The 25,549-nt window shown below is 36.6% G+C and overlaps 1 protein-coding gene across 1 annotated transcript in view; it reads right to left on the reverse strand.

Annotated features, from left to right (window-relative positions):
• Positions 1-25,099, reverse strand: part of Pde11 (Phosphodiesterase 11) — a 45,927-nt gene extending 20,828 nt beyond the window's left edge. Inside the window, exons 1-2 of the mRNA XM_036812818.3 lie at positions 24,048-25,099; positions 17,092-17,163 (exon numbers count right to left, since the gene is read on the reverse strand). Of these exons, the coding sequence (XP_036668713.3) occupies positions 17,092-17,152 (61 nt within the window). The 5' untranslated portion in view covers positions 17,153-17,163; positions 24,048-25,099. The remainder of the gene's footprint in view (positions 1-17,091; positions 17,164-24,047) is intronic.
• Between the last annotated feature and the right edge of the window lie 450 nt (positions 25,100-25,549).

The following is a 25,549-nucleotide window of genomic DNA, read 5'->3' on the forward strand; positions in this document are numbered from 1 at the left end:
TTTTTAATAAAAATATATTGCCGAATGCTGTACGACAATTTGTTGGACGAACGAAACCACTTCAAAGATACTTTTCCCGGAATTTAATTTCATTTTCCGTCCACAGCCCGAGGAATTGTTTCGCAGAATGACTCCCCCTTTCTTTTCTCTTTTATCAATTACATGAAGTGAACTACGTGAGCCGCTGGTTAAATATTTGCCCAGGTCTGAGTTTAATAGCTGAGTTCGCTCATAAGGTGCAGGAAGAGGTCAGGAGTTTTGGTCTAAAAATAAATTATAAGCAAACATTGGCCTCTTTGCATCTCCGACTCCTAGCCATATGTTCCCCCGTTTGTTTGAGTTATCATTATGACATGCTCGAAATTACCAATGACAAACGTGCCCTGACTATCAAAACGACCACAGCCCAGACTCATCCCCCAAGTTGGCGCTACACGGGGAGAAAATATCTTAAGTATCTGTAAGTAATTTGTGGTTTTTTTAAGTAATACCTGTGTGATTGAATTTTGCTTGGTAGTTGGAATATTTTAATTACAATTCTTTTTTTTTAATTAAGAAATTAAATGTATTATATCAAAATACTTGCCAAATGAAGACCGTTTTTTGCCCAATAATTTATTTTAAAAGATCTCATTTTTTCTCCCTGTGCAGCCCTCAATGAAGGTCAAACTTTAGGAGGCTGCCACTGACTGCCTTGTTCTTCTGCTTGTGCCCCAGTGTTATTGCGCTGATTGCGCTTGTCGCCGGAATGTTCGGTTAGGAGACTTCACTCCCACTCCCGATCCCAATCCCAATCCCACTCCCAGTTCCAAAAACCCACTGCCGAATTCCCAGAGCCATGTCCAGTGTCCAACATGGTGCAGCATGACTAAGCGGGTCAAAATTAGTTTGTTTGTTTGTCTATCGAAAAAGGCGGGGTCGGGGGGTCGAAAGAAAGGTCGTGAGGGGAATGGCGGTGGAGGTGGCCAATCTCTGCGTGCTCTGCCATGCAGCAGGAAGTCAAAGCTTTGCCAAGAATTTAAATGCTCCATTTGAGATTTTGATTAAACTATTTTCATCTGCCAAGCAGCAGCCAAATGGCAAGTAAGGAATAGAGAAGGAAAGTAGGGTATACGCCATGGGGAATTTGGGATATACCTCGGCTGCATTGGGAAAGGGGATTTATCTTCTTCTCGAACATAAAAAAATTGTTCTAATGAAATTCTTTTTTTTTTTTTTAGGAAAAGTATAGAAAAATTTACGTTTCCATCAAAAGAAACAATAAAAATAAATGCAGAGACCCCATTTCAAGTGCCATAGACATAAATGTATCAATATATTTTCTATTAGGCCATCACACACCACTTCCTTATGGCACCCAATCATTATCTCTGGTTCGCAACCACTTGAAAGTTGCCATATCATTTGGCCTGTTTCCAGCCACGCACTCAATGAACAAATATTTGCACAATTTCAACTGAACAATCATTAATTAAATTACCTGACAATAAAAGAGTAGAATATACAATTTTATACGATATACCCCGAAGATAGGAGAATTATGAATGGGGCAAAAAGACTCGAACCCGTATAGAAAGAAATCAAATGGTAGGAAAGGTCCGATAGTCTGATGGTCGTTTCCTGTGGGTGGAATTCTTTTTTTTTTTTGACTCAGTCAAGTTGGTAGAACTTGAGCAAACACTCTATTTTCGGTGTGGAAATTTACCATCTTGCGTTGAAGGAAACAAAGCGAGTTCAATGATTTTGCTTGTGGGCTAAAATTAGCCGAAACAACAATGGTTGACCACAGGGAAAATCTGGTTGTTGCTATTGCTGCTGTTGCATTTGCATGACGTCAAGAGGAAAAGTCGGAGAGCAGCTCGTGGAAGCGGCAAAAGCGTCGGCAGCTCTAATTAAGACAAAATAGTTTTGTGCTGCCAGTCAAGGCCAGGAGATAAAGTGGTGGAGGCTGCTGCTGGAGGTCTTCTGGCCCGCTGCTTTCTAAAGCCCCGCCTTCTGCCTTCTGCGTTCTGCACTTTTGGCCAAGCAGCCAGCAAATGTTGCATACCATGCGGCAAAAGCACAAGCACACATGCCTGCCTGCATCCAAAGAGGCAGCAAGTGGATGCACCTAAAGAAGACTTCACTTGGCCAGGCTGAGCAGACTTAAAGCCCCACTTTTGGCCAGCAATTAAACGTGACTTCAACTGCAACAGGAGCACCGGTGATAAAACCGCACAGCCAAAACAGTTGCAACAGCAGAATCTGCATCAGCCATGGTTTTCCGAAGCAGGACAACAAAAATATTGATTTAGAAACACAAAGCTAGCCCAAATATCTGCAACCACATATGCAAATCAACAAAATGCAGCTGCCAAAACAGCACTGGTTGTTTTAACCACATCAGAAACAATACCAATTACAGTTTTTGCTGCGAAGTATACACAAATGTGAATCCAATTTCAATCAAAGTTTGTTTAATCATTATAAAATAGTTTTACTATTCCAAGGAGGACCCTATTTACGTTCATTTGGATTCTCGGAACTCACCATTGCGCGTGATTTGCAAGGAAATTTAATCCTTTTTACAAACTACGGGCGAACCTTCAACACTATTCCTTTGAAAAAGATGTAAATCAATTTTCTAGTGAAATAGCTAAAGCGAAATTACATGAAACATTGAAAGCCTTAATATGTAAAGTGAACTTGATTATTATTCGGAGTTAATAAGAACTTTATTTTAATTTAGAAAATGTTTTCTTCATTAAGTAAATTTAGTTAAACTGAAAAGTATATATTGTTTTTAATGTATAAAATCAGTGTTCCCTGACTTCTAAAGCCATTCTTTTTAGGAATATATGAGAATAATCTAGAATTTAAAGACCCCAAAGCCGCATAATTCTCAAATTAAATGACAAACACCTCTTTAAAATGGGAATTGGTAATTTAAAAACAAATGAGCGTTCGACAATGAGATGGGAAAGCGGCAGCAACATTGTTGAAAGACCTTCGTTTTCAAGACCTGCGTGCAAAAACCAACGACAGCGGCAACATTAACCCCACCAGCAACATTAACCCACGGCAGCTGGTGTTGCTTCCACTAAATGCGAGTTGATTCCATGCACATACATTAGATTTACCAGCAATCCGACCGTAAAAATCAACAAAACAGTCAATGAACCCCTCGCGCGTCAATGGGACAGAAACGCAGAAAGACAAAACAAAATAATACATCCATGGGGAAAGGCGAAAAGAAACTAAACGTAAAATTGACGCACCGAGGAAAGAGTGTTGGCAAAAGTCAAAGACTATCAGGAGTTGCCGTACCCGTTGCCGTTTGATTATCGTGTCATTTCTTTGGACTTTTTTTTCGAATACTCACTCATTCACTGGCACAGTCGTTCATTCATTCGGCTTTCAGTTCAGTTTGAGTTTCAGTGCTGCCAGTTTCAAGACAATAACAAGAAAATAATATGTTTTGCAGCCAGCCATTGTTGTTGCACTTATAATTGCCGGCCAGCAACAACAGTGTGACGCCAGCCAAAGCAATTTCTGTGACTGACTCTTGGACCTGGCCCGTCCCGCCTTCACGGCCCGCCTTCAAGCGAGTCGCCAGCGAGGAGCCGTCATCATGCCCTGCCGCAAGGTATTCAAAACTTGGCCAAAAGAGGTACCCAAGTATTTAATAATATGATATTCAAAAAACCGTAACCATTGAAGACCAAGAATATATAGAATAGAATATATATAAATTATTATTTCGACCTGGCAGTATATCGAACGATAGTTGACTAACATGCCAAATTGGCCTAGGATAAACAGTCTATAATGTATAGTTAACGGAAGAATAGAAAACCATTCATATACGGTAAATCTAAAATTCATTTTAAAAAGAATTATTTCTAATTAGCATTTACTCAGCTTATAAAGGTGGCATTACGACGAGAAGCCGTCATCGTGGTCTGTCGCATACTATTCAAAACTTGGCATCATAGGTTACCTTTATAATAAAAATCTGATATTCGAAAATCCTTAACCTTTGAAAACCCAGAATATATATTAATTATTAATTCAACTTGGCATTTTATTAATCTATGGTTGGCTAGCATGCCAAATTTGACTAACAGTTTATAATGTATAGTCTGAAGAACGGTAGGAAACCATTCATATAAGGCAGATATAAAAATAATTTTTGACAAAATTGTTAATAATAAGCATATACTCGGGTTATAAATGAGGTATTACGGCGAGGAACCGTCATCATGCCCAGTCGCATACTATTCAAGACTTGGCATCATAGGGAACCTTTTCAGAAAAAATCGGATATTCAAAAAACCTTAACCGTTTGAAGACCCAAAATATATATAAACTAATAATTCAACTTGGCAGTTTATCATACGATGCTTGGCTAACATGCCAAATTTGCCTAAGATCAACAGTTTATAATATAAGGTCTATAGAAAGATAGAAAAATACTCATATATGGTGAGGAAAAAAATTCATATTTCAAATAATTTTTTTTTTAATTAGCCTATACTCAGCATATAAATGAAGCATCATACATTTTTAATTGGATTTTATTTATAAAACATTTTAAAAGCTTTTAAGGGCAATCATATATTGAAAAAAAAAGGAATTTTTCTAAATTTAGAAGAGTATACCCCTGCTGTTGTGACTGAATCTCTACTTCCTTTTTGGTATTTTTTTCATCAGTTTCTCTGGTGCCCCTCCTCAAATGCATTTGCACACTCGAGGAGTGTGTGCTCATTGTGTGTGCGAGTGTGTGAGCTTGGCTGGGTGCAGTTCAATTAACCGGCTGATTGCACACACACTCACGCACAGCCGTCAACTCCCACACTCCGCCCCCCTCCCCTCTGGCAATCAACTCTATCTTTTCGTGGAGCGAAGCTTTTTAATTAATCTGTCAAATTAATTGCTAATTTTTTGCCATCTCTGCAGTACACACAAACGAATTATGAATCGCATTTTAATAGCTGCAGATGCTGCCAATGTCAAGTCGTGAAATACACATTTTCTCAATCCACAAACGAAAGAAACAATGGACGCAAAAACCAATCATGCGAAAATAATTTCTCATTTCACTGAAATAATTATAGACATGATTTAATAAACCAAAAGGGCACATGTTCGCAGTCCAATTAGCGCACAAAAATTAATAATTTAAATTGTGTGACATTTTAAATTACATTTTAATAAGGCAGGGCTTACACGTGGCGTATGCGCAATATGGTTAATGGCTGGAAATTTAAATGGGCTGTATAGTTAAGGCTACAAAGAACCAACAAATAAATAAATTATATTAATTAAAATATTTTAAATAATGAATATTGCCATTTGATTCTGCTTAAAAGCAAGCAAGCCAAAACTAACGTAATGGAAAAGCAAGTAAAATGTAGTTCAGCCACTTTAAAACTATTTCCACCCAACCAACACTTGTTTCGATTCACTGAAACCCAAGCACTTTTGAAGCAATTTTCCCAGGAAATTCACTATGATTTTCCTTGACCGCCGTGGCCGTCTTGGCCACACCTAGACGTCCTGCTGACTTTACTTTCTTGGCCATCGGCGCGTGCAATCAACCCAAGCAAAACCGAAGACATCAGGACCCATCAGCAGATGTGAACGGACCGTTAAAGGTTAAAGTCACTTTCGAAAACAAAAACCGAACAACCTGTCAATAAAAATCTGTCGACAACAATCATCAATGGAAAACGCAAGAGAAACAAAACACTAATTATCTACCTATAGGTAAACAAAAACATGAGTGAAAATTACTCATGCAGCAATAGATTTTTGTCATTGGTGACAAATGGTTTGTTGCTCAAAACTATGCATGATTCGCAATACGACCAATAAGTTAGAGAATATATCGTCATTGATTCAAAGGAAATTGACGTCAGTATCAATCAAAGGAGAATAAAAAACAAGCATGCCACATAAATCGAATCCAACAATTAGCAATATGTGAAAAATGCTCGCAACACTTTTTCGCCAAAGTGTGAAAATCTAATCAACTCGCACACGATCTTCTCTCGCCTTTCAAACAACATTTTAAATGTACCGCAAAAAAATGGAATTGAAAAACTTTTGCAGACACTTTTTTTGATACAATTTAAATGATTTTTATCTGCAGCTAAGTAATTAATTTTATAAATGGAAATTTTGGTGGCCAAATTTTTGAACCCTTGCCAGCTGGCGAGCTTGGCGAAACGGAGGGAAAATATTTATGAGTGGGCAAGGTAAGTTCTGCGCCAAAAGATGATGTGGCTAAGTATGCACTGGAAATAGATATCAGATATCAAAGGCGAAAAGTGATGGAAATTTAAGATGAAAGTATTTTTTTAAGTCGCAAATGTGTTTATTAGTAACAACTGCGCGTCAGACAAATGAATTGTTTTGCTCCCACTCATCAGTTAATAATTTAACACAAATTGTATGGGGTAAAAATGATTTTCCTTTGACCTTAGGGCCAAAACTGAACTTAGGCCAATTCCAAATCACCCTTTTAACTCAATAAATCTCCATTATATTTCCCTTTGATCTAGCTCTTGACAACTGTCCACTCGTGTTCATAAAGTGCTAATTAGCCCCTGATCAGACATTACGTAGTGTCTGCGACAATATTTGTTTACTCGCGTTTACCGCTTGACTTTGATCTGGTCTGAATGTCCGAGAATGACACCGAAAATAAATACAAATATCTTTACAAATATTATTCATTAATGGAAACTTTTTTACAAACGAATTTCGGAATTGTCACGGAGACTAATTCAAGGAAATGAACCGAACAAATAAATAATACGAAATCGCCCCCGTACTCGATGCTCCGTTACCATAAACCAAACAAATATATACGATAATATCTATTTGAATTCAGTGACTGGAAAAGTTTCGGAATAAGTACAAGCGATTCACTTGTTTATTTGGTTTGGGCCATAAATTGTAAATAGAATCGGTTAACGAGGATCAATATCGATATCAGTTGGGTCAACAGTTGCCAAGGAACTTTTCCAACTCTGTGGCAGGTTTGAAAACCCTTTTCTTCCCCCAAACATTCTCAAAATAAACAGAGACACGAGTGTGTGTCTTGGATATTAATTTCAAGTCGTAACTTCGAGGTTTGAGTTGGTTATTACCCATCAGAAGCATAAATTGTAAGACGATGCCTGCCTGAGTCGAAGCCTTGGGCCATCCCGGGAAAAAATATGGCATACAATAATCAAAAATATTGCAAGACATTGCATATTTATAAGTAAACAGGAACGGCAACAGCACAAATTGTGCCTTCTTGGAAATTGGAAAATTCGTAACAATTTTCAATGTAAGCCCTTTGCAAGCTGACTGAACAGCTGACAACGGCGTAAAGGTTAATTCTTTTGAAGTTCAAAACTCTGCAGAACTGCAAATGTTGTTGACGTCTCGTCTGATAAGGGTAATGAGCAGGCTAATGAAATCATAAATAATTTCGGTTCACTTGAAGATGCTTTTGTCTTTTTTGCTGGCGAATGTTTTTGACAGGCAAAAGGAGCTTTATTAGCCATTAAAATTAATTTATGAAAAAAGGTGTGAGTACATATATGTAAAGAAGTAAGGAAAGAATTATAAATTTAATTATTGAAAAATGCGCAGCTCTCTGGAATTATTATACTACCTTTTTTCTTTAAAACATCCCCTTTTCCCACCATTTAATTGAGTAATCTGAATCAAACTAGTAACTTGGTTTTAGCACATTAGGCAATCTGATTTGTGGTTGTGTAATTTCTATGATTTCCGAGTTGCGACGAGTTTAAAGGGCTGATTGCCGACCACAAACCCCCTAGAACTGCGGTCGAACAACAATTGCAAATTGCCCCTTTGGGTAATTAAAAAAAAAATAAAGCAAGATAAAAAGACCTATAAACGGGAAAAATGCAATTGCCTGGAACAACAAAAGCGTTTAAGCTGGCGCCAACCCCCTTCCTACCCCCTCCCACCTGCCGTGATATACCCCCTTTTTAGCGGTTTTAGAATCAATTTTAATTCCATACACTTACTGAGTGCTGGAAAATTTTCCACCACAACTCTCGGCAGGAAAACAAAATAAAGGCAAACAAAAACATACTTAGGTACATAAACAAAACAAACGGCAGAAAGAGAGAGCCGCTCAGCATATGCCTGATATAAATTAATTAAATCTGTTTGATTTCTATAAACAAACGAAGATTAATTACAGCCAAGCGCACAAAATATACGTTATTAAGGCATATTAATTAACATGCTGCTGAAAAGATTGTTTTTTTTTCTCTTTTAGTTCAGCTGCGAAAGAGAGGGCAGATCGAAACGGAAAGAGACAGGGATAAAATAGGCATGGGGAGAAAAAGTGAAAAAAAGAGTGATAAGCGTGGGGGAAATGAGCAAAAGCTGCGCGTCTCACTTTGCGGCGAATTGGCAAAGAGCGTAATGCTCATATCTACACAGAAAAATACTATATACCAATTTAAGCAAATTATAAGAATTTTTGGAAAAGAGTATATGATATGATAAATATGTAAAACCTCCAGAAAGCTTAAAAATTAAATGATTTAAGGTAGAAACAAAGCAAATTAAAAGAATTATTTAAATAGATATAAAATATAATAACCATAAATTACCTCCAGATAGTTTAGAAATTAAATTTATAAAACCATGATTTTGTTCAATGTGTTAATATTGCTTCGAAATAGATCTTTAAATTTAGTCTTGTAATATTCCATATATTTAAAAAAATGTTAAAACAATTTTTTAATTTGTATAAAAGTATGTTCATGATAATATCTACCAACTCCAAAAAAAATAGGTTCTGAAAAAATCATTTCACTTCGTATAAAATATTTTTGTTACTTTTCTTTTCGTATATGTATATTTTAAATATTCCCTTGTTAAATATTAATTTAAAAGTGTACCTTCGAGAGAGCCCAAGTATGACGACAGTTTACCCCTACGTACATTTCCCTTTTTCTCGCAATTTTCGTGTGTGGGCAGCTGCCTCGATTCCTCCCGATCGTATTTTATATATGCAAATGTATATACACGAATTTTAAATCGTTCAATTGGCACACATTTTTCTTTTGTCCATCAAATTGTGACGCAAGCACACACCCCCTCGCAAAAAAAAGGAAATGCCTATGATGTGAGTCAATTCCAAATGGGTTTCCCAATAAAAAGAACACATTTTCATTGCTGGGAATTTCTGTTCTGAGAAGCATTAAAATGCATTTATTTGACTCACATTAATTAATAGAAAATGCTGTCAAACGTGGAAAACTCTTGTTGAATATGTTTACATATGTTTTGAGGTCTAGCCTTGAGGCATCGAACTGCGAATGATCTATATACATATGCGCATATGTATAAACAGAAGTAAGAATGAAATACTTTTGTAGACAAGTCGGGCTATATTTTCGACATTTTACGAGTCGCGGGAATTGTGTAAGATAAAATAAAATCTTTTCCTCGTCATAGTCCCATGATTTTTTATCATATGAGCGACATAAATAAGGAGCACCAAAAATAAACATACAATTAAAAGAATTTAAGCGATGTTTTGGGGAATTTCCGTATGGTAAATGGATTAACAATTTGTTGCCAAGCAACTCAGGATACCTAAAGAAATTTTTTAAAGAAATTATTAAAAATTTAATAACAACCAATCAATTTGAATACGTTAATTATCTTGTTAACCTGACCAAGCATTAAATGATTTTTACAATACATTCTAAAGTGAAATATACCCCTACATATAAGATGATAATGCTTTTTTCGGGTAAGCCAAAACAAAACACTTTTTTATCAATCAGCCAAAAAAGAATTTGAATTTCGCCATCGAAAGAACGAAGGCATTTGAATATTTAAATAATTAATTTGAAAATACTGCACATGATTTAAATTTGGAGGGTTCCAAACGAGTTTGGCAAGCAAACTACCTCCCAAAAAACCCCGCCGGTTCTCATCGCCTTTGACGAACCATAAACGAGATGCGAATTAAATAAATCAACAGCCACACGAACCAAATAAAAGAAAATAATATATATATCCGCAAGATCGACAGCAGAAGATACAACTAGAATTCATCCAGCTGACACGTGCCAAATTCCAGTAACAGAGGCCGAACCAATCGAGAAAAGGAAAACAGCTGTTTGGCATTCCCCGATAAAAAGCAATAACATCAATAAAAATTAAGCAAAACAAAAGTCGGGGCTGCAACAACCATAATGAAACCAAAAAAAATGGGAACAACAAAAGGTGTCAAACAAAAAGCGAACCAAGGAAAGGTTCAAAGACTCGGCGAAGAAGCGATAAATAAACATTAAATGTCCATAAAGAACTCTTCATATCTACATATTGGCTTGTATACACAACTTGAATGCATTTAATGATTTCAATAAATAAAAAAGGATTTTAAAGAAAAAAGGGACTTGATAATCTTCTTGGTTCCCTTTTGCAAACATTTACATACGTTTATAGATATTGGGATATATTAAAAAACATTTAAGAACATAATAAAATAGATTTCAGAATATGTTAATGTAGATTTTCAATAATTTACGATATTAACATTCTTATGAAAATAATGTGGTGTTATAAAAACAAAGAAAAACGTTGGAAAAATTTAAAATCTCTGGAATTTTTTCATAATTGTACAGAACAAATTTAAAGGCATTTTAATTGTAAAAATCCCAATTCTCATAAATATTCAAATTTAACAGTATATGTACTGATATACAAAGATATAAAAAGAGAAATGGTAAAAGAACACAAAACCTATATTGTTCATTGAAATTCAAATAGCTTTATTCATTTAATAAATATTTATTAATAAGGCAAAGTAAATTCATTTGCCGAACATTAACAAATTGATTTTATTCAATTATTTTCAATAACAAAGCAGCAATGAAGCAACGGCAAACGTAGGAGGAATACGAGTGTGTCCGATTCTTTTGTTCGATTTTATTGGAATTCCTCCAAGAACGGTTAACCCACATCGAAGAAGGCCTCCAACGAGCTAGGCCCAATCCGACCAAATGTGGGCAGCAGGAAGCCAGTCACATGCGGCTAAAACTGCCAGTCGAGCCAAACCAGCTAACAACCTCCATGGACCACCTTCTGCATTCGGCCATAATAATCCGGGCGTAATTACCATATATGTGTGCAACTTTTGCCATTGCAATCAACTTGAGATCTTTTATATTGTATGTACTGTACTTATATTGGGTCAATTTCACCGCCCCCTCTCCTTTTTGTAAATAAGGCTCGGGTACCACGGAGAACCCATTTGGACAGCACGGCGACTACTTGATATTGTATCATATACTCACACACACACTTCTGTGGGCTTGTATAATATCATGGATAACTGGTCGCAAGTGCGTCAAAGAAACTTCATTAAAAAACTTGATATCAGAAGAGTATTCATTAGGACGGGGCCAAAACTTCAAAACAAATAAGTGATTCCGAAGGGAGCTTAATATCTTTTAAAAAAAACTTTGCGGCCTGTTTGTTCTTGGAAGTGTTATAGTCATGACGTCTTTATGATGGCCTTTATAATTTTGATGTACGGTATTAACCGATTATTAAAATTTTGGGGGAATCACAAAAAGCTTTAAAAAGTGGTTCTTGGATTTATTATTTCTGATTACAATATAAATATTTTTTAGGTAATTTACAGCTTGTGTTCTTGTAAGTTAATAAATGTTTTATATATTTTTTAAGATCTTAGGGAAATTAAATTTGTAAAATTGACGGAACCTACAGTCATTCAATCTAGTTCTGATTTCGTATCTTTCCGTGCCTAATCTGGACGCCCCCACTTTTCCATCAGGAAATTCCCAACACATGGTCAACAACAATGACCAGTCAATGATTATTTTGGCCAAGTGACGGCATTGTTTCAATGTGACTGATAGGCCGTAGCCCCACTGGAGCACTGGAACAGGTAAGCCAAGTCAGGGCGTATTATCAGCATCAAAAGCACGAGTCGGGCACCCACTGATAAGGTCCCCGTGGGTGCGAGCGAGATGAGCAGCGCGTGAGTGAGTAATGACTAGATTTAGCCGGATAACAATGGTAATTCCTTCTGATAATGACAATCATAAACAACCAGGGCTTGTGGGAAATCCGAAGCGGGGCAGCGGAGGGGATACCCAATCTGTTCATATGTGTGTGTGCAGCTGATTAGCATTGATTCGGTTTTTGGGGAACAAGATGTATTTTCAAGTTTAGGTTCTATACAAATTATGGATTCCAATCGACACAGGCTTTGATGTAGGCTCCTTCAAAGCCTAAATTAAATAGTAGATAGGAGCATAATAATAATGAGCAATCATTTCTCAGTCTTAAATAAGTTTGCTTTTTAAATCTTGTTAAAAAAATCCACAAAATAACTATGTTTGCTATTCATGTCTTATTAAATAAGCGTCAAAATAAGTTACCAGGAGCTAAGAAAGTTTGAAACTTATTTAAAAGTGAGTTTTTGCAAATTCATTTGGAAGTTTAGCTGTTGCGCAGGGGCCTACTGAAAAATCCTGGCTATACCCTAGACTTTAAATATTATTTTAATAACAAGTAATGCAAACACTTTAATTAAACAATTTTGTTTAAACATTTAAAATTTTAATTAAATCTAAAAAAATCTTTGTGCTGAAATCAAGCAACGTATGTATTTTCAAGATACGTTTTTTTCAGATTCGCTCTGAAGTAGTTTTAAAATCCTACAAAAACTGCCAAAAAAAGCAACAACTACATAAGAGCGACAAAACCACTTCCGTTACACCAATAATAACAACAACTAAAGGCAAGAGACTTTAATGACTAAACTGGCCGACCACCCACACACTCACACGGGAAACATATGCGAGCGTGTGTGTATTGTTCTCTTGATAAAAGAGCGAGAAAAACAACAATAAAACCCAAGTGACAACAAAAGCGAATTGAACTCGGTGAACGCACCTGTCTGCTGAGTGAGAAGGGGGTGGAAGGGGGGTAAAGGGCTGCCCAGACAGCTTATCGCCTATAAACTTGCGCACTCTGCTCTCTCTTTCACAGGTTCCCCTCTCTCTCTTTCGTTTATTTTATCGGGCCAGGAAAACGCAGTTTCCGCCAAAAAAAAACCTTATAAAAACCAACTGACCAACACAATTTATATTTGATAAATAGAAACATTATATTAATAACGATAATTATTTTATAAATGAAAACAAAAAACAGTGGAATAACGTGTAATTAAACTTTAAAATAAATGTTGTTTTTTTACTTGCATTATATTTAAAAAAAAAAAGTTCCATTAATGTAATATTTTAATAAAAAAGAGCGGACTTATTTTTCAGTTGTTAATTGGGATTGATCGTGTCAAGATATTTCAACTGTATAGCCTTTTTAAAAATTTTTTCCAATTTTGCTATTCAATTACTTATAAAATTTCACATTTCTCCCATTACTTCACAAAACCGTAGAAGAGACTTTAAATTTTTAAAGATTTGTTGAAAAAGAACGAAGGGAAATGGGGCAAGTGCCTAATTGTGAAATATTGTTTAAATTTCGTTTAGAATAACGTTTCAAACTTTTTTTATGCACGCTTGGACGACGCTTTGCAAATTCGCCGCAACAATATCAAATAATAAAAAACAAAGTAGCGAAAAGCACACACACACACACACACACCCACAAATGGCGATAAGCACACTGGGCAAAGAAAATGCAGAGCTGGCAACACTGGCTTTGTAGAAGGAGAGCGAGAGAGAGCCGCTGATCAGCTGCAAAGAATAAAATGCATCTTCTTTTTTCACTTCGCGATACGAGATACTCTGCGAAAAAAAAATTCGTTGGATCACAAAATCCATTTAGTTTACCCAGCCACTTAGCGGACGATCTAGAAATTCAAATTGGTGTGCTTAATTTTACGCCTTTTATTTGGCTTGCGTTAATTGTGGCACCGCTATTATGCAGTTGTGTATATAGATACTTTTTCGTTGTATCGCTTGAGATATTTATGTATATATGTGGGTATATTTTCACACCTTGGCGACACGCACACACACACTCACACAGGCGAATTGAGCACGCGACCGTTGATCGCATATACAAAAACGTTTCATTGGATCATCTCGAGAAATGATTACATTTGTACTTTTCATTCGGGGTTTTCTTTGGGATTTTTTTTCTATTTCTCTACACACGCGCACAAAACTCTGCCCGATTTTGAGATATATGGTTTTCAGATCGATTTCCTATTTTTCTGGGCTGCCAGTGGGGCAGTATTTAAATGTAATTTATTTTCGGGCCGCTTTTGTCGCGCGTTCTCTTTTCGAGCGAACCGAACGCTTTGAATATCTGAGCGATACTAAGGCGAACTGCGAACGTCGAACGGCGAACGTAGCTGCCAGATACGCGGCGAAAAACGAGCGCGGCGAATTCGCCTAAAATAAACAAAGCCAAGTCACTCAAATCGTTTGCGAGTGTGCGTGTGAGTCTGAGTGATTTTCTTTGTTTTTTACTTTTTATTTACATTTGCCGTTTTTAGTTTATCGCGAGCGACTAATGAACTTTTGATTCCCTCTCTCTGTCCCCCATTTTTGTTGTTCTCGCTCTCCGCCGCTCGTTTATCGTTTATTCTCTTTGCTGTGGCATTCGCATTCAACTTGTTGATAGCGCTAAGTTTTTTCCTTTTTTTCAGATTTCTTATCAGCGAAAAGCAATTGTATCTGTGTTCTGTGACCTGGGAAATGTGCGACTTTTTTTTGTCGCTGTTAACGGTAATGCGACCATGGCCGTAATTGATTGTGGCTGCCTGCTGATAGAATAATTAATCAATAGCGAAAAACTAAAATGCTGAACAAAGCTCAAAATGTTTCTGTTTTTAAATTTCAATAAATGTTAATACATAGAATTCTATTTTCTTTTTTTTACACATTTTTTAGAAATTTAGTTCAATCTAAACCATAGAAGAGACTCTTGGTTCCTTTTAAGTTTATTTCGTAGAATTTATAATATACTGTTAATTCTTTCAAAACAAAAATTTGCATAAAGATATAAAAACCATTTTTTGAAAATAAACATCAGTCATTTAAAAAATGATTTTAAATTCGTTATACAATGTTTTTTTCAGACATTTTACTAATTTAAAAGCCCTGTTATTATCCATACAGATAATATGTCTCTTAGATTAAGAAAATGCACATCTTATTCAACATTCTTATGTCATTCCATATGAAAGATAAGCGCGAGAAAGCTCAAATGAATTAAGAAGATTAAATAAACAAGCAAAACAAAAAAAAAACTAAGAAGGCCAAAACATTTTTTAAATTAAATTTGTAATTTTCTTGGGCAATATCAATTCGTACCAAGATAACAGCTGTTTTTCTTTCCCCAAACTCATTCCCCCGAAGAAAAAAGAAGTATCTGAGACATGACACAAAACCGAATCGAATCTTATTGTATCGATAAATGCACCGTTAGTTGGACAAGGAAAATAACATGAGGCCCACAAATACACAGGTATCCATAGTGTGTCTGTGTGCTTCTCAGTCAGTTGGACAAAAGAACCGGCTTTGAGAAACAAAATACCAAAGCAAAAATCGCAAAAGAGGAGAAAAAATGATTTCAAAATTGCTCACAGTTAGCTTTAGACTGCATCTGTTCAAGTTAAACTTTTCGATAAACTTCACCGCAGCTTTGACTCCACCAATAAAAAAGCTCCCACCCCTCCGCACTCAAAACTTACGATATTAGCCCCCTTTTTTGAGTCCGGAACTGAACTTTTGCTCATTGCCAAGTTGCCGGTTAACGGAGATGGAGTGGAGTGAAAACACTGAGAATCAAAACAAAGCAAAGTAAACGCAAAGTCAAAATAAAGCCGGGAATAATGCAAAATTCACTCAAATAGAGTAAGTGAGTATCTTAAAAGAAACTTGTATCTTTTAGGTATTTTAAGTTTTCAAGATTAAAACTAAAAATGTTTTAGTAAAAGAATTCAGTTTTTTAAAAATGTACATTACTCCACACTTTTTCATAAGATAAAGTTCTTGATTTTTTAACTATTTTATAAGTATTTCTATTATTTTTATAAAATAAAAATTGTTACCCTAAATGTATTTTCGTTTCAAGCTATCTACAAAACCGCATTTTTACTATTTGCTTTTTAAAAGTGACTCAGAAACAGCTCCTCAGCTTATATTTCTCTATTATTCGGTTTACTTTCCACTCATTTTTTTCGGCCTCTGTTTGCCAGTGTTTTTGTGGAAACGGAAACGGAAATGACGGCACCCAAGTGTGTGTGTGTGTGTGTGCGAGAGTCCCTATAAACCACACGGAGCGTGACAGCGACGACATCAGCGACTTTTGCTTCCGGAAGAGTGTTGACAAAGCGTGCAAAGTCTTTTCCTCAGCCCTATGCTGCTTCTTGTTACCATTATAAAGGCAAACACATAGTCCTCCACTCGTGGTTTCACTGTACCAAAAGGGGGGGAGGGGGAAGAGGGGCAAAAGGGGCTTGGAGCCACGCGACAGCAACCATAAATTGTGCAAAGTTCTCTAGTTCTGTCGGTTGGCTCTGTTTGTTTGGCTGGCCCGCTGTTTGTTTGGCCGTTTGTTTGAAATTAATTAAAACTTTACGTGATTGTTTTCAGCCAACCAGAAGTTTGGGTTACTATTAGGCAGCCGAAAAACCCCCACTTGACCCCAACTAACGCATCAGCACAGCGGAAAAAATGCAAATCCGCTTGGCATTGATTTCTGCCCTGATCCAAAATGTATTTACTAATTGCAGACACACTTAGGCTTTTCAAAAATTCATAAGCCATCCTTTGATTTCAAGTTTTCAATTTGACGCCACTTAAAATCCTGCCTTGTCTCGTTAATATTTGATGGCGCAAACACAAAGAAAGATTTTAAACCCATTCCCCGATTATTCGGCAGGCAGGATAATGAACATTTAAACATGCACAAATGACATTGAACCCTGACTGACAGCTTTTGGCTTTAAAGTCAGCACATAAATCTGGTCTAAAATTAATGACCCAAAGCAGTGCTGATTGCTTAGCTGGAAATATGTTAACAAAGTTTTTTGAGGGGGGAACTTACCAATTTTACGTCTCGCCCGCCATAAAACAGGCGGCGCCGCATTGTTCGGGGATGATGCCATTCCAAGTGAATCTGCAATTGAAGAGATCAAACATTACTTCATATTTCGTAGAGGATTTACCTAGAAATTCATTCGCCAGATTCATTTGATTGCGGCACCGTTTCAAATGGTTCAGTGGAAAAACCCTCGAGCCACAAATCCGGCCAAAACTTTTCATAGGGGCCATGGTATTGCCAACAAAAAAAACCCCGAAATCAAACCCTAAGATAATATTGAACACCCCGAAACACAAGATACATCCGCCAGCAAAAAGGCAGTGAATGAATGCCGGTCTAAACGGGTGAATGACTGAGTGACAAGCTGTGATTAATGGAGTCAGCAGTCCAAGCAACATCATTAGACCATTTATGAATGTTTGCAAAAAAATATGCAAACAAAATGTATACCATTGAACGGCCAAGTTTTCCAATGGAAAATTTCCATCATAAATAATTTTCAGACATATTTTCTTGGAAGACAAAATTTATAGTTTTTGTTTAATGAAGCATGGATTGATACGAAAAAATGACAACTACAAAAGTTAAAATATTATAAATGCTGTAAGATATTAAAACGATAGAATAACTTTAATCCGATTTAAATATTGTCCTCTGAAATGTTGACCGACTCTCAACAAATGACATCTAAGAGCTTTGCATAAATTATCAATTTATTTGAACTCACTTTAACAATGGTAGAAATTATGGAAATATTCATTAGGTCAACAAAAGGCTTTTATAGCAGCAAATTCAAAAAGATCCAAATCAAATACTGAAATGACTAAGCATTTGTTAAGACAACAATGCTGGCTTTCGGTCAGAATATGATCGGCAATAAATGTGATATAGCCGAATTTTTTTTGAATGAAACTACATGCCTATAGAGGAACTTTCCTTTGACTGCTCACGATTTCATGTGTGCCCCTTGAATGCTATGCTTTATGGCTTTCCCCTGCTTGCTCTTGTTTGGCTTTTCTTATCACCACACATTGCTGCCTTCGCCTTATCAGCGGAAAGAGTACAGGCCGACCTTGACTTTATATCTCGCAGTTAGTACGCCACTCTTCAATTTGCGCCGCCACTCAAACAGTCGCCCAAGGCGTGGAGAAGTCAATGAACCGAGTGGCAAATGATCGCGGAAGGTTTCTTTACTCGATTCAAATTGAATTGATTCTATACCGCTAGGGTTTCTTAATAAATTTAACAGCACCCAATTCAATTATTGAACTTGTTTTGTTTTTGTTACACGCTTTACGCTTTTCCATTTCCTGATAAGCAATCAAATGCAAACGACAGAGGGAAAATAAAGGAAATAATTCATACAAATATTAACTGAGCATTTTGTGCGAGCACCCAGAAATTAAAACAAAATCAATACTATTATTATAAATATTTTTTAAAAATGTTTATGTACTAAATATATATTTATTTTTATTAAATGTAATTTAATTTTTTCAAAAACTTGTTAGCACATTTTTCCCTGTGCAGTTCTTTTACTTTATTTATTGGGCTGTCAATTTATGTCTATGAAATTTCATTGTCAGTTGGCGCCTATTAGTCGATCAGCGTGCTCAAGATTAGTCGACAGGGGCGTAGCAGATGGGATCGAGGGGTGAATGGGGGGCCGGAGCAGGGCCCGTTTCCACAGATTATAACTGCGCACAATTTATTTGCAATTAGTGGTTGCAAAACACAAAAAACATTGCCAAGACAATGGTGAAACGAAATGAAAGGCAAACAGTTAGAACGGCACGGAAAAAAGTCATTAGATAACCCGGCTTTTTAGAGGGAGGAGAGCACTATAATTAGGTAACGGCTTAAGGGTACAACCTATTTCACTATTTTGGGCTCGATAGTTTTCCATAAAAATAATCAGATTATTTGTTTTTTAATGCTCGGGATCTTACAAAAGCTAATCGTTTTTACTAATGTTCAATTAAATATTTTGTGCCCTATCCTCAAGCCTTGAATGCGTAAACATATGTTTAGCCTAATTAAAAGTGCCCTTGAAATTGTCATTGGACTACTTCAACACTTGCCCCATCCAATTTCGCAACGAACCCGCTCAAAAAACCATCAAAAATTACCAAAAAAAATATATATATATATGAAAAAAGTGTCCAAGGAATAATAATTCATAATTAATACGAAACGCATATCACGCAAACGTTGACCGCCTTGCGACTGTAAAATGCGTAATCATCTAAATAATAACAATCCACGTTCGCTGGGGCCACCATAAACCGTAAACAAAAATTATTGTTGCAAATCAAACAGCAGCTGACGATGGGTAAACAACAGGCAGCTAGAGAGCCCGGTAAACAATAAAACACGAGCGGAGCAACTTGGCAAACAGAATCAGAGGGCCCAAATTGGCCGGGCCAAAAAACTGGGAAATAAAAAAAGGAGAGCGCTGCGAATCTAGGTGAGATCTGCGGGGCGTTCCAACGCTATATGGCCAACACCCACACCCCAAAAAAAATGTTATAATGGAGCTGTGGGTGGAGCGGCCAAGGCGACAGGCAACAAATCAATCAGCCAAAAAATACATAAGAAAAAGTTGCGACCTGTTTGGCATTTTTAATATTTCTGCGCTGCCAACCAAGATGATGCTTTGCAATCTTAATTTGTTTCCCTTGTCTTTTTCCTCTTGTGTATATACTCTATAAGGCTGTTGAAATAGAGTTGCTGTAGGGCCATAGCCATATTTGAAAATTAAGTATTCCTAGCCATAAAAAACTGAACTGTAAAACTGGCAGTTAAATGAAATCTTAACCATGTTAATAAAGCTCGTCAGAAGCTAAGCCCCTTATTTGACAAATGACTATACACTTTTCTTGACCATTAAGTTTCAAGATAAAAAGGTGTGAGGCTTATAAAATGCTTAACTATACTGTAGGTTTAAATATTTTGACCAATAAATACTAACTGTAATTTGTATAAGTTCTAGATCAATAAATATTAATAAATTCCCGCCAAAAACTGCAACTATTTCAATATAGAACCTCTTTTCATAGAGCATTTGGATACTATCCTAAACTTTATCCCTGGATTTCCAGAGTCTAAAAATTGTGTGTTTTTCTTTTGTTTAAGTTTGGGTAATTGTTTGGCATACATATCAGACTTAAACTTAAATGTTTTTGTTTGCGTTTTCATTGTGGCTGTGTGGCATGCCAAACACTTTTCTTTTCGGCCCCAAACTTTCATATCTGTTTGGTGGGCTCGAAAGAGCGAAGTGCATGGAGTTGGCTTATGGGCGATGGCTAATGCGTCGTTTAAATGCTGACATGCATGTCGTGCAGAGATAAGATAATACATGATGATATACCATATAGCACATACCACAAAGCAAAGTATATAATATACTGTGATGTGTGCTGGGCACATATTTGTTATTTGAGCAGATTTGTTGCCGCTGATAAAAGCGTTGATATCAGAGTGGCAGGAAAGGGAAGCCGAGCCGTCACATTGCTAAAAGCCACGCGTATTTCGAATTAACATTAGCGTGCTGATTAGGCGAGTCAATTTCATTCGCGTCCAGCACCTTTTCAACACATTTCTTTTTTTCACTTTATTATGGGTTTTTTAGAGTGGAACTCCTTTTGTTGCCAGCTGCGGGAAAAATGCAGTGATTCACGTGGCGACAGCGCCATCATCATTTCTGGCTTCTTTCTGTCGAACCAGTTAATTAACAATTTCATGCAAAATCCAAAAATCTTTCCACACTCTGGTTTGGTGACGTGCATTATTCAGGTGACGCAAACCTCGAAACCTCTGACGTATCTGATTTAATATCGATACGTTTCTGGTCACTTGTGGGCTTTCTGGTTGCTTGAGGAAGAAAAGTTGATGGAGTGCGAGTGCATTAATCCTCTGAAAGGGGGAGTGATATTATAATCGGGCCCACACACACACACCTGACAATTGAGTCACCTGGAATTTGCAGGGGGAATATTTATCTCTGTAGTTGGAAAAGGCCCTGCCAGTTGATGAATATGCAAAGTTTAATTAGTCGCTGATAAGTGCCTGACTCACATGATTAAATTTGATTTATGTGGCAAGAGTTCTGGTCTGTGTAAAATATATGGAAATTTACCCTTTTCTTATTTTTTAATAAAACTTAAATAATTGTATATATCTCAATTTACGACAATGCATAATTTAATTCAACTGTTAAATATGATAATCACATTACTTGCTTCATTAGTTATATTTATTGAATTAAATTTGAATATCAATGTTACTAATTTATGAATGCCAAAATAATAAGTTAATGAATACATGTCCAACCGGTTGGCAAACATTTCCATGTTAAATCAAATTATTTAAATAAAGTAAATTATGAAAAGGCAAAAGTAGTAAAATCTTTAATTAAAAAAAGAATATACACATTATAAAACTCCTATGAAAACCTTTATAAATATTATAACAATTTAAATATCATCTGCCCCTCATCTGGTCATTCCCCGAAAATCTGATAAACAAATATTGGCGCTTATCTGATTCACGTGGTCTATGGGGCTGCTCCAGTTTTCTGACAGCTAGACAAATGCTCGTTCTCACCGCTTCGCAGAGCCCACACACGTTCATAACAATAATCATCATCATCATTATCATCCCTATCTCCCACCTGAGTTAATTACACACTTTTATGTGCCGGCAACGGAGAACAATAGCGAAACACGACGCTTAATATGATAGTTAAAATGCCAAACACGTTGAGCGGCCGCAAAGCGATTGAAACTGAGGAAAAATGTCAACCGGAGACCTTAACGACGTGATTGATATGGAACAGGAAGAACCAGCGGAGCGAATTTTCGATGGGAAGTCATTGCACGATTTACTGTGTGTTCAGGGTGTACGCACACTTATCGCAGGCACTGTGTGCGCTTGCAACAATTTTTTAATGAAGGAATCAAAGGAAATCTTCCATTTAAAGGATTATTATACCCGTTACTCGTAGAGTAAAAGGGTATACTAGATTCGTCGGAAAGTATGTAACAGGCAGAAGGAAGCGTTTCCGACCCCACAAAGTATATATATTCTTGATCAGGATCACTAGCCGAGTCGATCTAGCCATGTCCGTCTGTCCGTCTGTCCGTCTGTCTGTCCGTCCGGATGAACGCTGAGATCTCGGAAACTATGGGAGCTAGACTATTGAGATTTGGCGTGCAGATTCCTGAGCTTCTTACGCAGCGCAAGTTTTCGGCACAGTGCCACGCCCACTCTAACGCCCACAAACCGCCCAAAACTGTGGCTCCTACAGTTTTGATGCTAGAATAAAAATTTTAACTGAAATGTATTGTTCTCATCAATACCTATCGATTGACCCAAAAAAAAGTTTGCCACGCCCACTTTAACGCCCACAAACCGCGAAAACCTGTGACGCCCACAATTTTCATGCTAGATAAAAAATTTTAACTGAAATGTATTGGTCTCGTCGATACCTACCGATTGATCCAAAAAAAAAATTTGCCACGCCCACTCTAACGCCCATAACGCTTAAATCTGTATACCGCCGGTAGGTGGCGCATTTTAATCTCGCTTTGCTGCTTGCATATCTCTATATAGCTGAGTAACGGGTATCTGATAGTCGAGGTACTCGACTATAGCGTTCTTCCTTGTTTTTACATTTAATTTAAGATGATACCTTTTGCTGTTCCTAAATATTTGTATTAAAATAAGGTATCTGGGTATCATAAGTAGTAGATATACAATTTTGTTGAACTCAGAGCTAAAGAATGGTTTTATTATAATGCGTTGTTTGAAAGGTCTCTAGATAAAATTTCAAATAGATAACTTTAACAATCTAGTATTTGATAGGCAAGTAAGTCTGTAGCTAAAGACGACTTATTCAAATAGGTAATTAAACCTTAATTTGAGAACACGTTTCGGTGTTTCTTAATACTTTTGTAAAATAAGGTATCTGGGGATAGTTAGCATTTAACATTTTTAGAAATGAGTTGGAGCTTTAGAATTGTTCTATTAAATGTTTTAATTATAAGGTCTCTATATATAATTGAAAACAATATAGTATTTAATAGGCAAAGACGGCTTTTCAAAATATCTAATTAGTTAATTAATTAAATTTAAGAACATACGTTTAAATAAGGTATTTGGGGTCAAAAGAATGCTCATATTGGAGCTATTGAAGCTCAATAAGAGATATTGTATTATTCTAATCAAAAGTTTTCGTTGAATGGCCTCTAGATAAAAGTAACAAAAGTTAACTAACTTTCTAGGATTTGATAGGCAAGTGTGTTCTTAGAACCGGCTTTTTCAAATAGGTAATTAAACCCAAAGGGCGGCGTAGAAGTCGGACCATTAATTAGCTAACTGTAAACCTATATGATCTGACAGGGCAGCGGTTGTCATTCACCGAACGTTAGGTATTCGGCTCAGGTGGGGAACTGCCCATGGGGGGCAAGGTTTAGGGGGCGGGAACGGTAAAAGAGGCAGAAGGCACGCCATAAACATGAAGTGCTGTCTGAAGTGTCTTATCTCATGACCATATAACATGGTAACTCTCTACCTCGACCGTTACTCCGCTAACGAGCTTGCAAAATCTCTTCGTGCCTCATTTTATTTCACTTTATTTTATTTTATTTTCTTTTCTTTTCTTTTTTTGACAGTCTCAAGCGGGTACTTCACGGCACAAGCGAAATGCTCAAGTAAGCATAAAATTCAATGAAAAGAAGGATCGTGAAGAGAAAGAAATTAGAGCAAGTGTACGGGTATTAAAAAAGAAATGGACAAGGCAAGAGGTGTGAGCCAAGTTAAGAAAGTCAAACATCCTTTACAAAGAAAACATTTTTTTAGATTATGAAACATTGTGAATTTTTCCATAATTTAAAATACCAAGATTCCACACACACAATTTTCCCCCATTAAATTCAAATTTCACTGTAAAAACTTACTGTATTTAGCCGTTTTAAGGGTTTTCCAATTAATCCAAATTTATAGGGTGTCTTATGATATTCCTCAATTTGTTAACTTATTTATCGGCCTTTTTCCGACGACTTAACAATTGAAATAAATTTTGTTTTATTGGAGCGCTATTTAATATATCACAAAAACGCGCATATATATTTTTTTGTATATATATTTCATTAATTCACTCAACTCGCTTCGACTTTCGTTTGAAACACTCGCGTGTTTAATTTGTATTTTTTTATATTTTTATTTTTATACGTCTCTTTTCCCTTTGTTTCTCGCCCAGTCTCTTTCCCAGCGAACCGGGGCAGGCAGAAAATGAAGAAAAAACACTGTCACTGCTTATAATAAATTAAAAGATGTATGGAACTGAGGCGGCGGCATATAATTTGTTGTCTGTTTTTAGTACGGCCGTTGTTATTAGAAAATGATTATAAATCTCGCCCGAAAAGCTGTATACTTTTGGTTAGGAATTTTTTAACAATTTCTTTTAGCATATATTAGGATGGGTTTTTTTGCGATTGCGACCCTATGTTTTAGCACGAATTGCGAACACACCAACGCAGCTATAAATCAGACTCTGGATTGGTAAATTCTGCTTCTTTCTGCCTCTGCTTTTCGCCTCTTTTATTCAGCTCTTTCGCTTTGCTTTGCTCCCTTCTTTCGGATTTTTTCTCTCTTTTTTTTTTTGTTAAACAATACACTTCACTGTTACTCGAGGGGGGTGGGGCGAGGGAACTTCTAGGGGTTCTGAAATTTCCCTCGATTTCCGATTTACAATATACGATTTCGAAACACTCGCCGCAGTAAAAAAAAGCGCACAAAAGCGAAACACACGCGCACAACACGTTCAGCCCGATCGGATCATCATTATCTTGATCCCAAAAATATATAATCCGCATCCAGGCTGGTTGTACTTTTATTTCTTTTCGCTGTAGCTTCTGCCTCCACTTTCGGCGAGAATCGATTCGGAATCCTTCAAATCCGGCGATCCGAGAACTGAACTGGGAACTGGGAACTGAGCGCGACGAGCGGTGAGCGTGAACTGAACGGAAAGCTGAAAGCGGAAAGCGGCCCAGCGATCGTGGAGCGGCGCTGCCGCCGTCGACGTTGCCGCTCGCGTCGACGGACCCCTCGCTGTTGGCGCTCCGCAGTGATGCCCATTTGGCTATCTTAACACAACTCGATTAAAAATTTTTTTTCAATATATTTTAATTTTTAAGTTAATTTAAACATTAAAAAAATTGTTTACCACTAATTCATTTTAATAAACACCTACAACCTTTTCTTTTATTAGACGGGCGGATTTGGAAGATAGATACCCCCACTCGACTAAAAAGTTAACCGGACTTTGGTATTCATAAAGTATGCAACTTTTTTAATAGTGTGAATAATAAAACTAACATTATTCTGAATACAACTTGTTTCAAAACAAACAACTTGGATTTTTGTAAGTAAACTGTTTTGGTTAAAAAATATTTTTTCT

Source organism: Drosophila suzukii, chromosome 2L (assembly GCF_043229965.1).
Source record: "Drosophila suzukii chromosome 2L, CBGP_Dsuzu_IsoJpt1.0, whole genome shotgun sequence".
In the NCBI taxonomy this organism is placed as follows: Eukaryota; Metazoa; Arthropoda; class Insecta; order Diptera; family Drosophilidae; genus Drosophila; species Drosophila suzukii.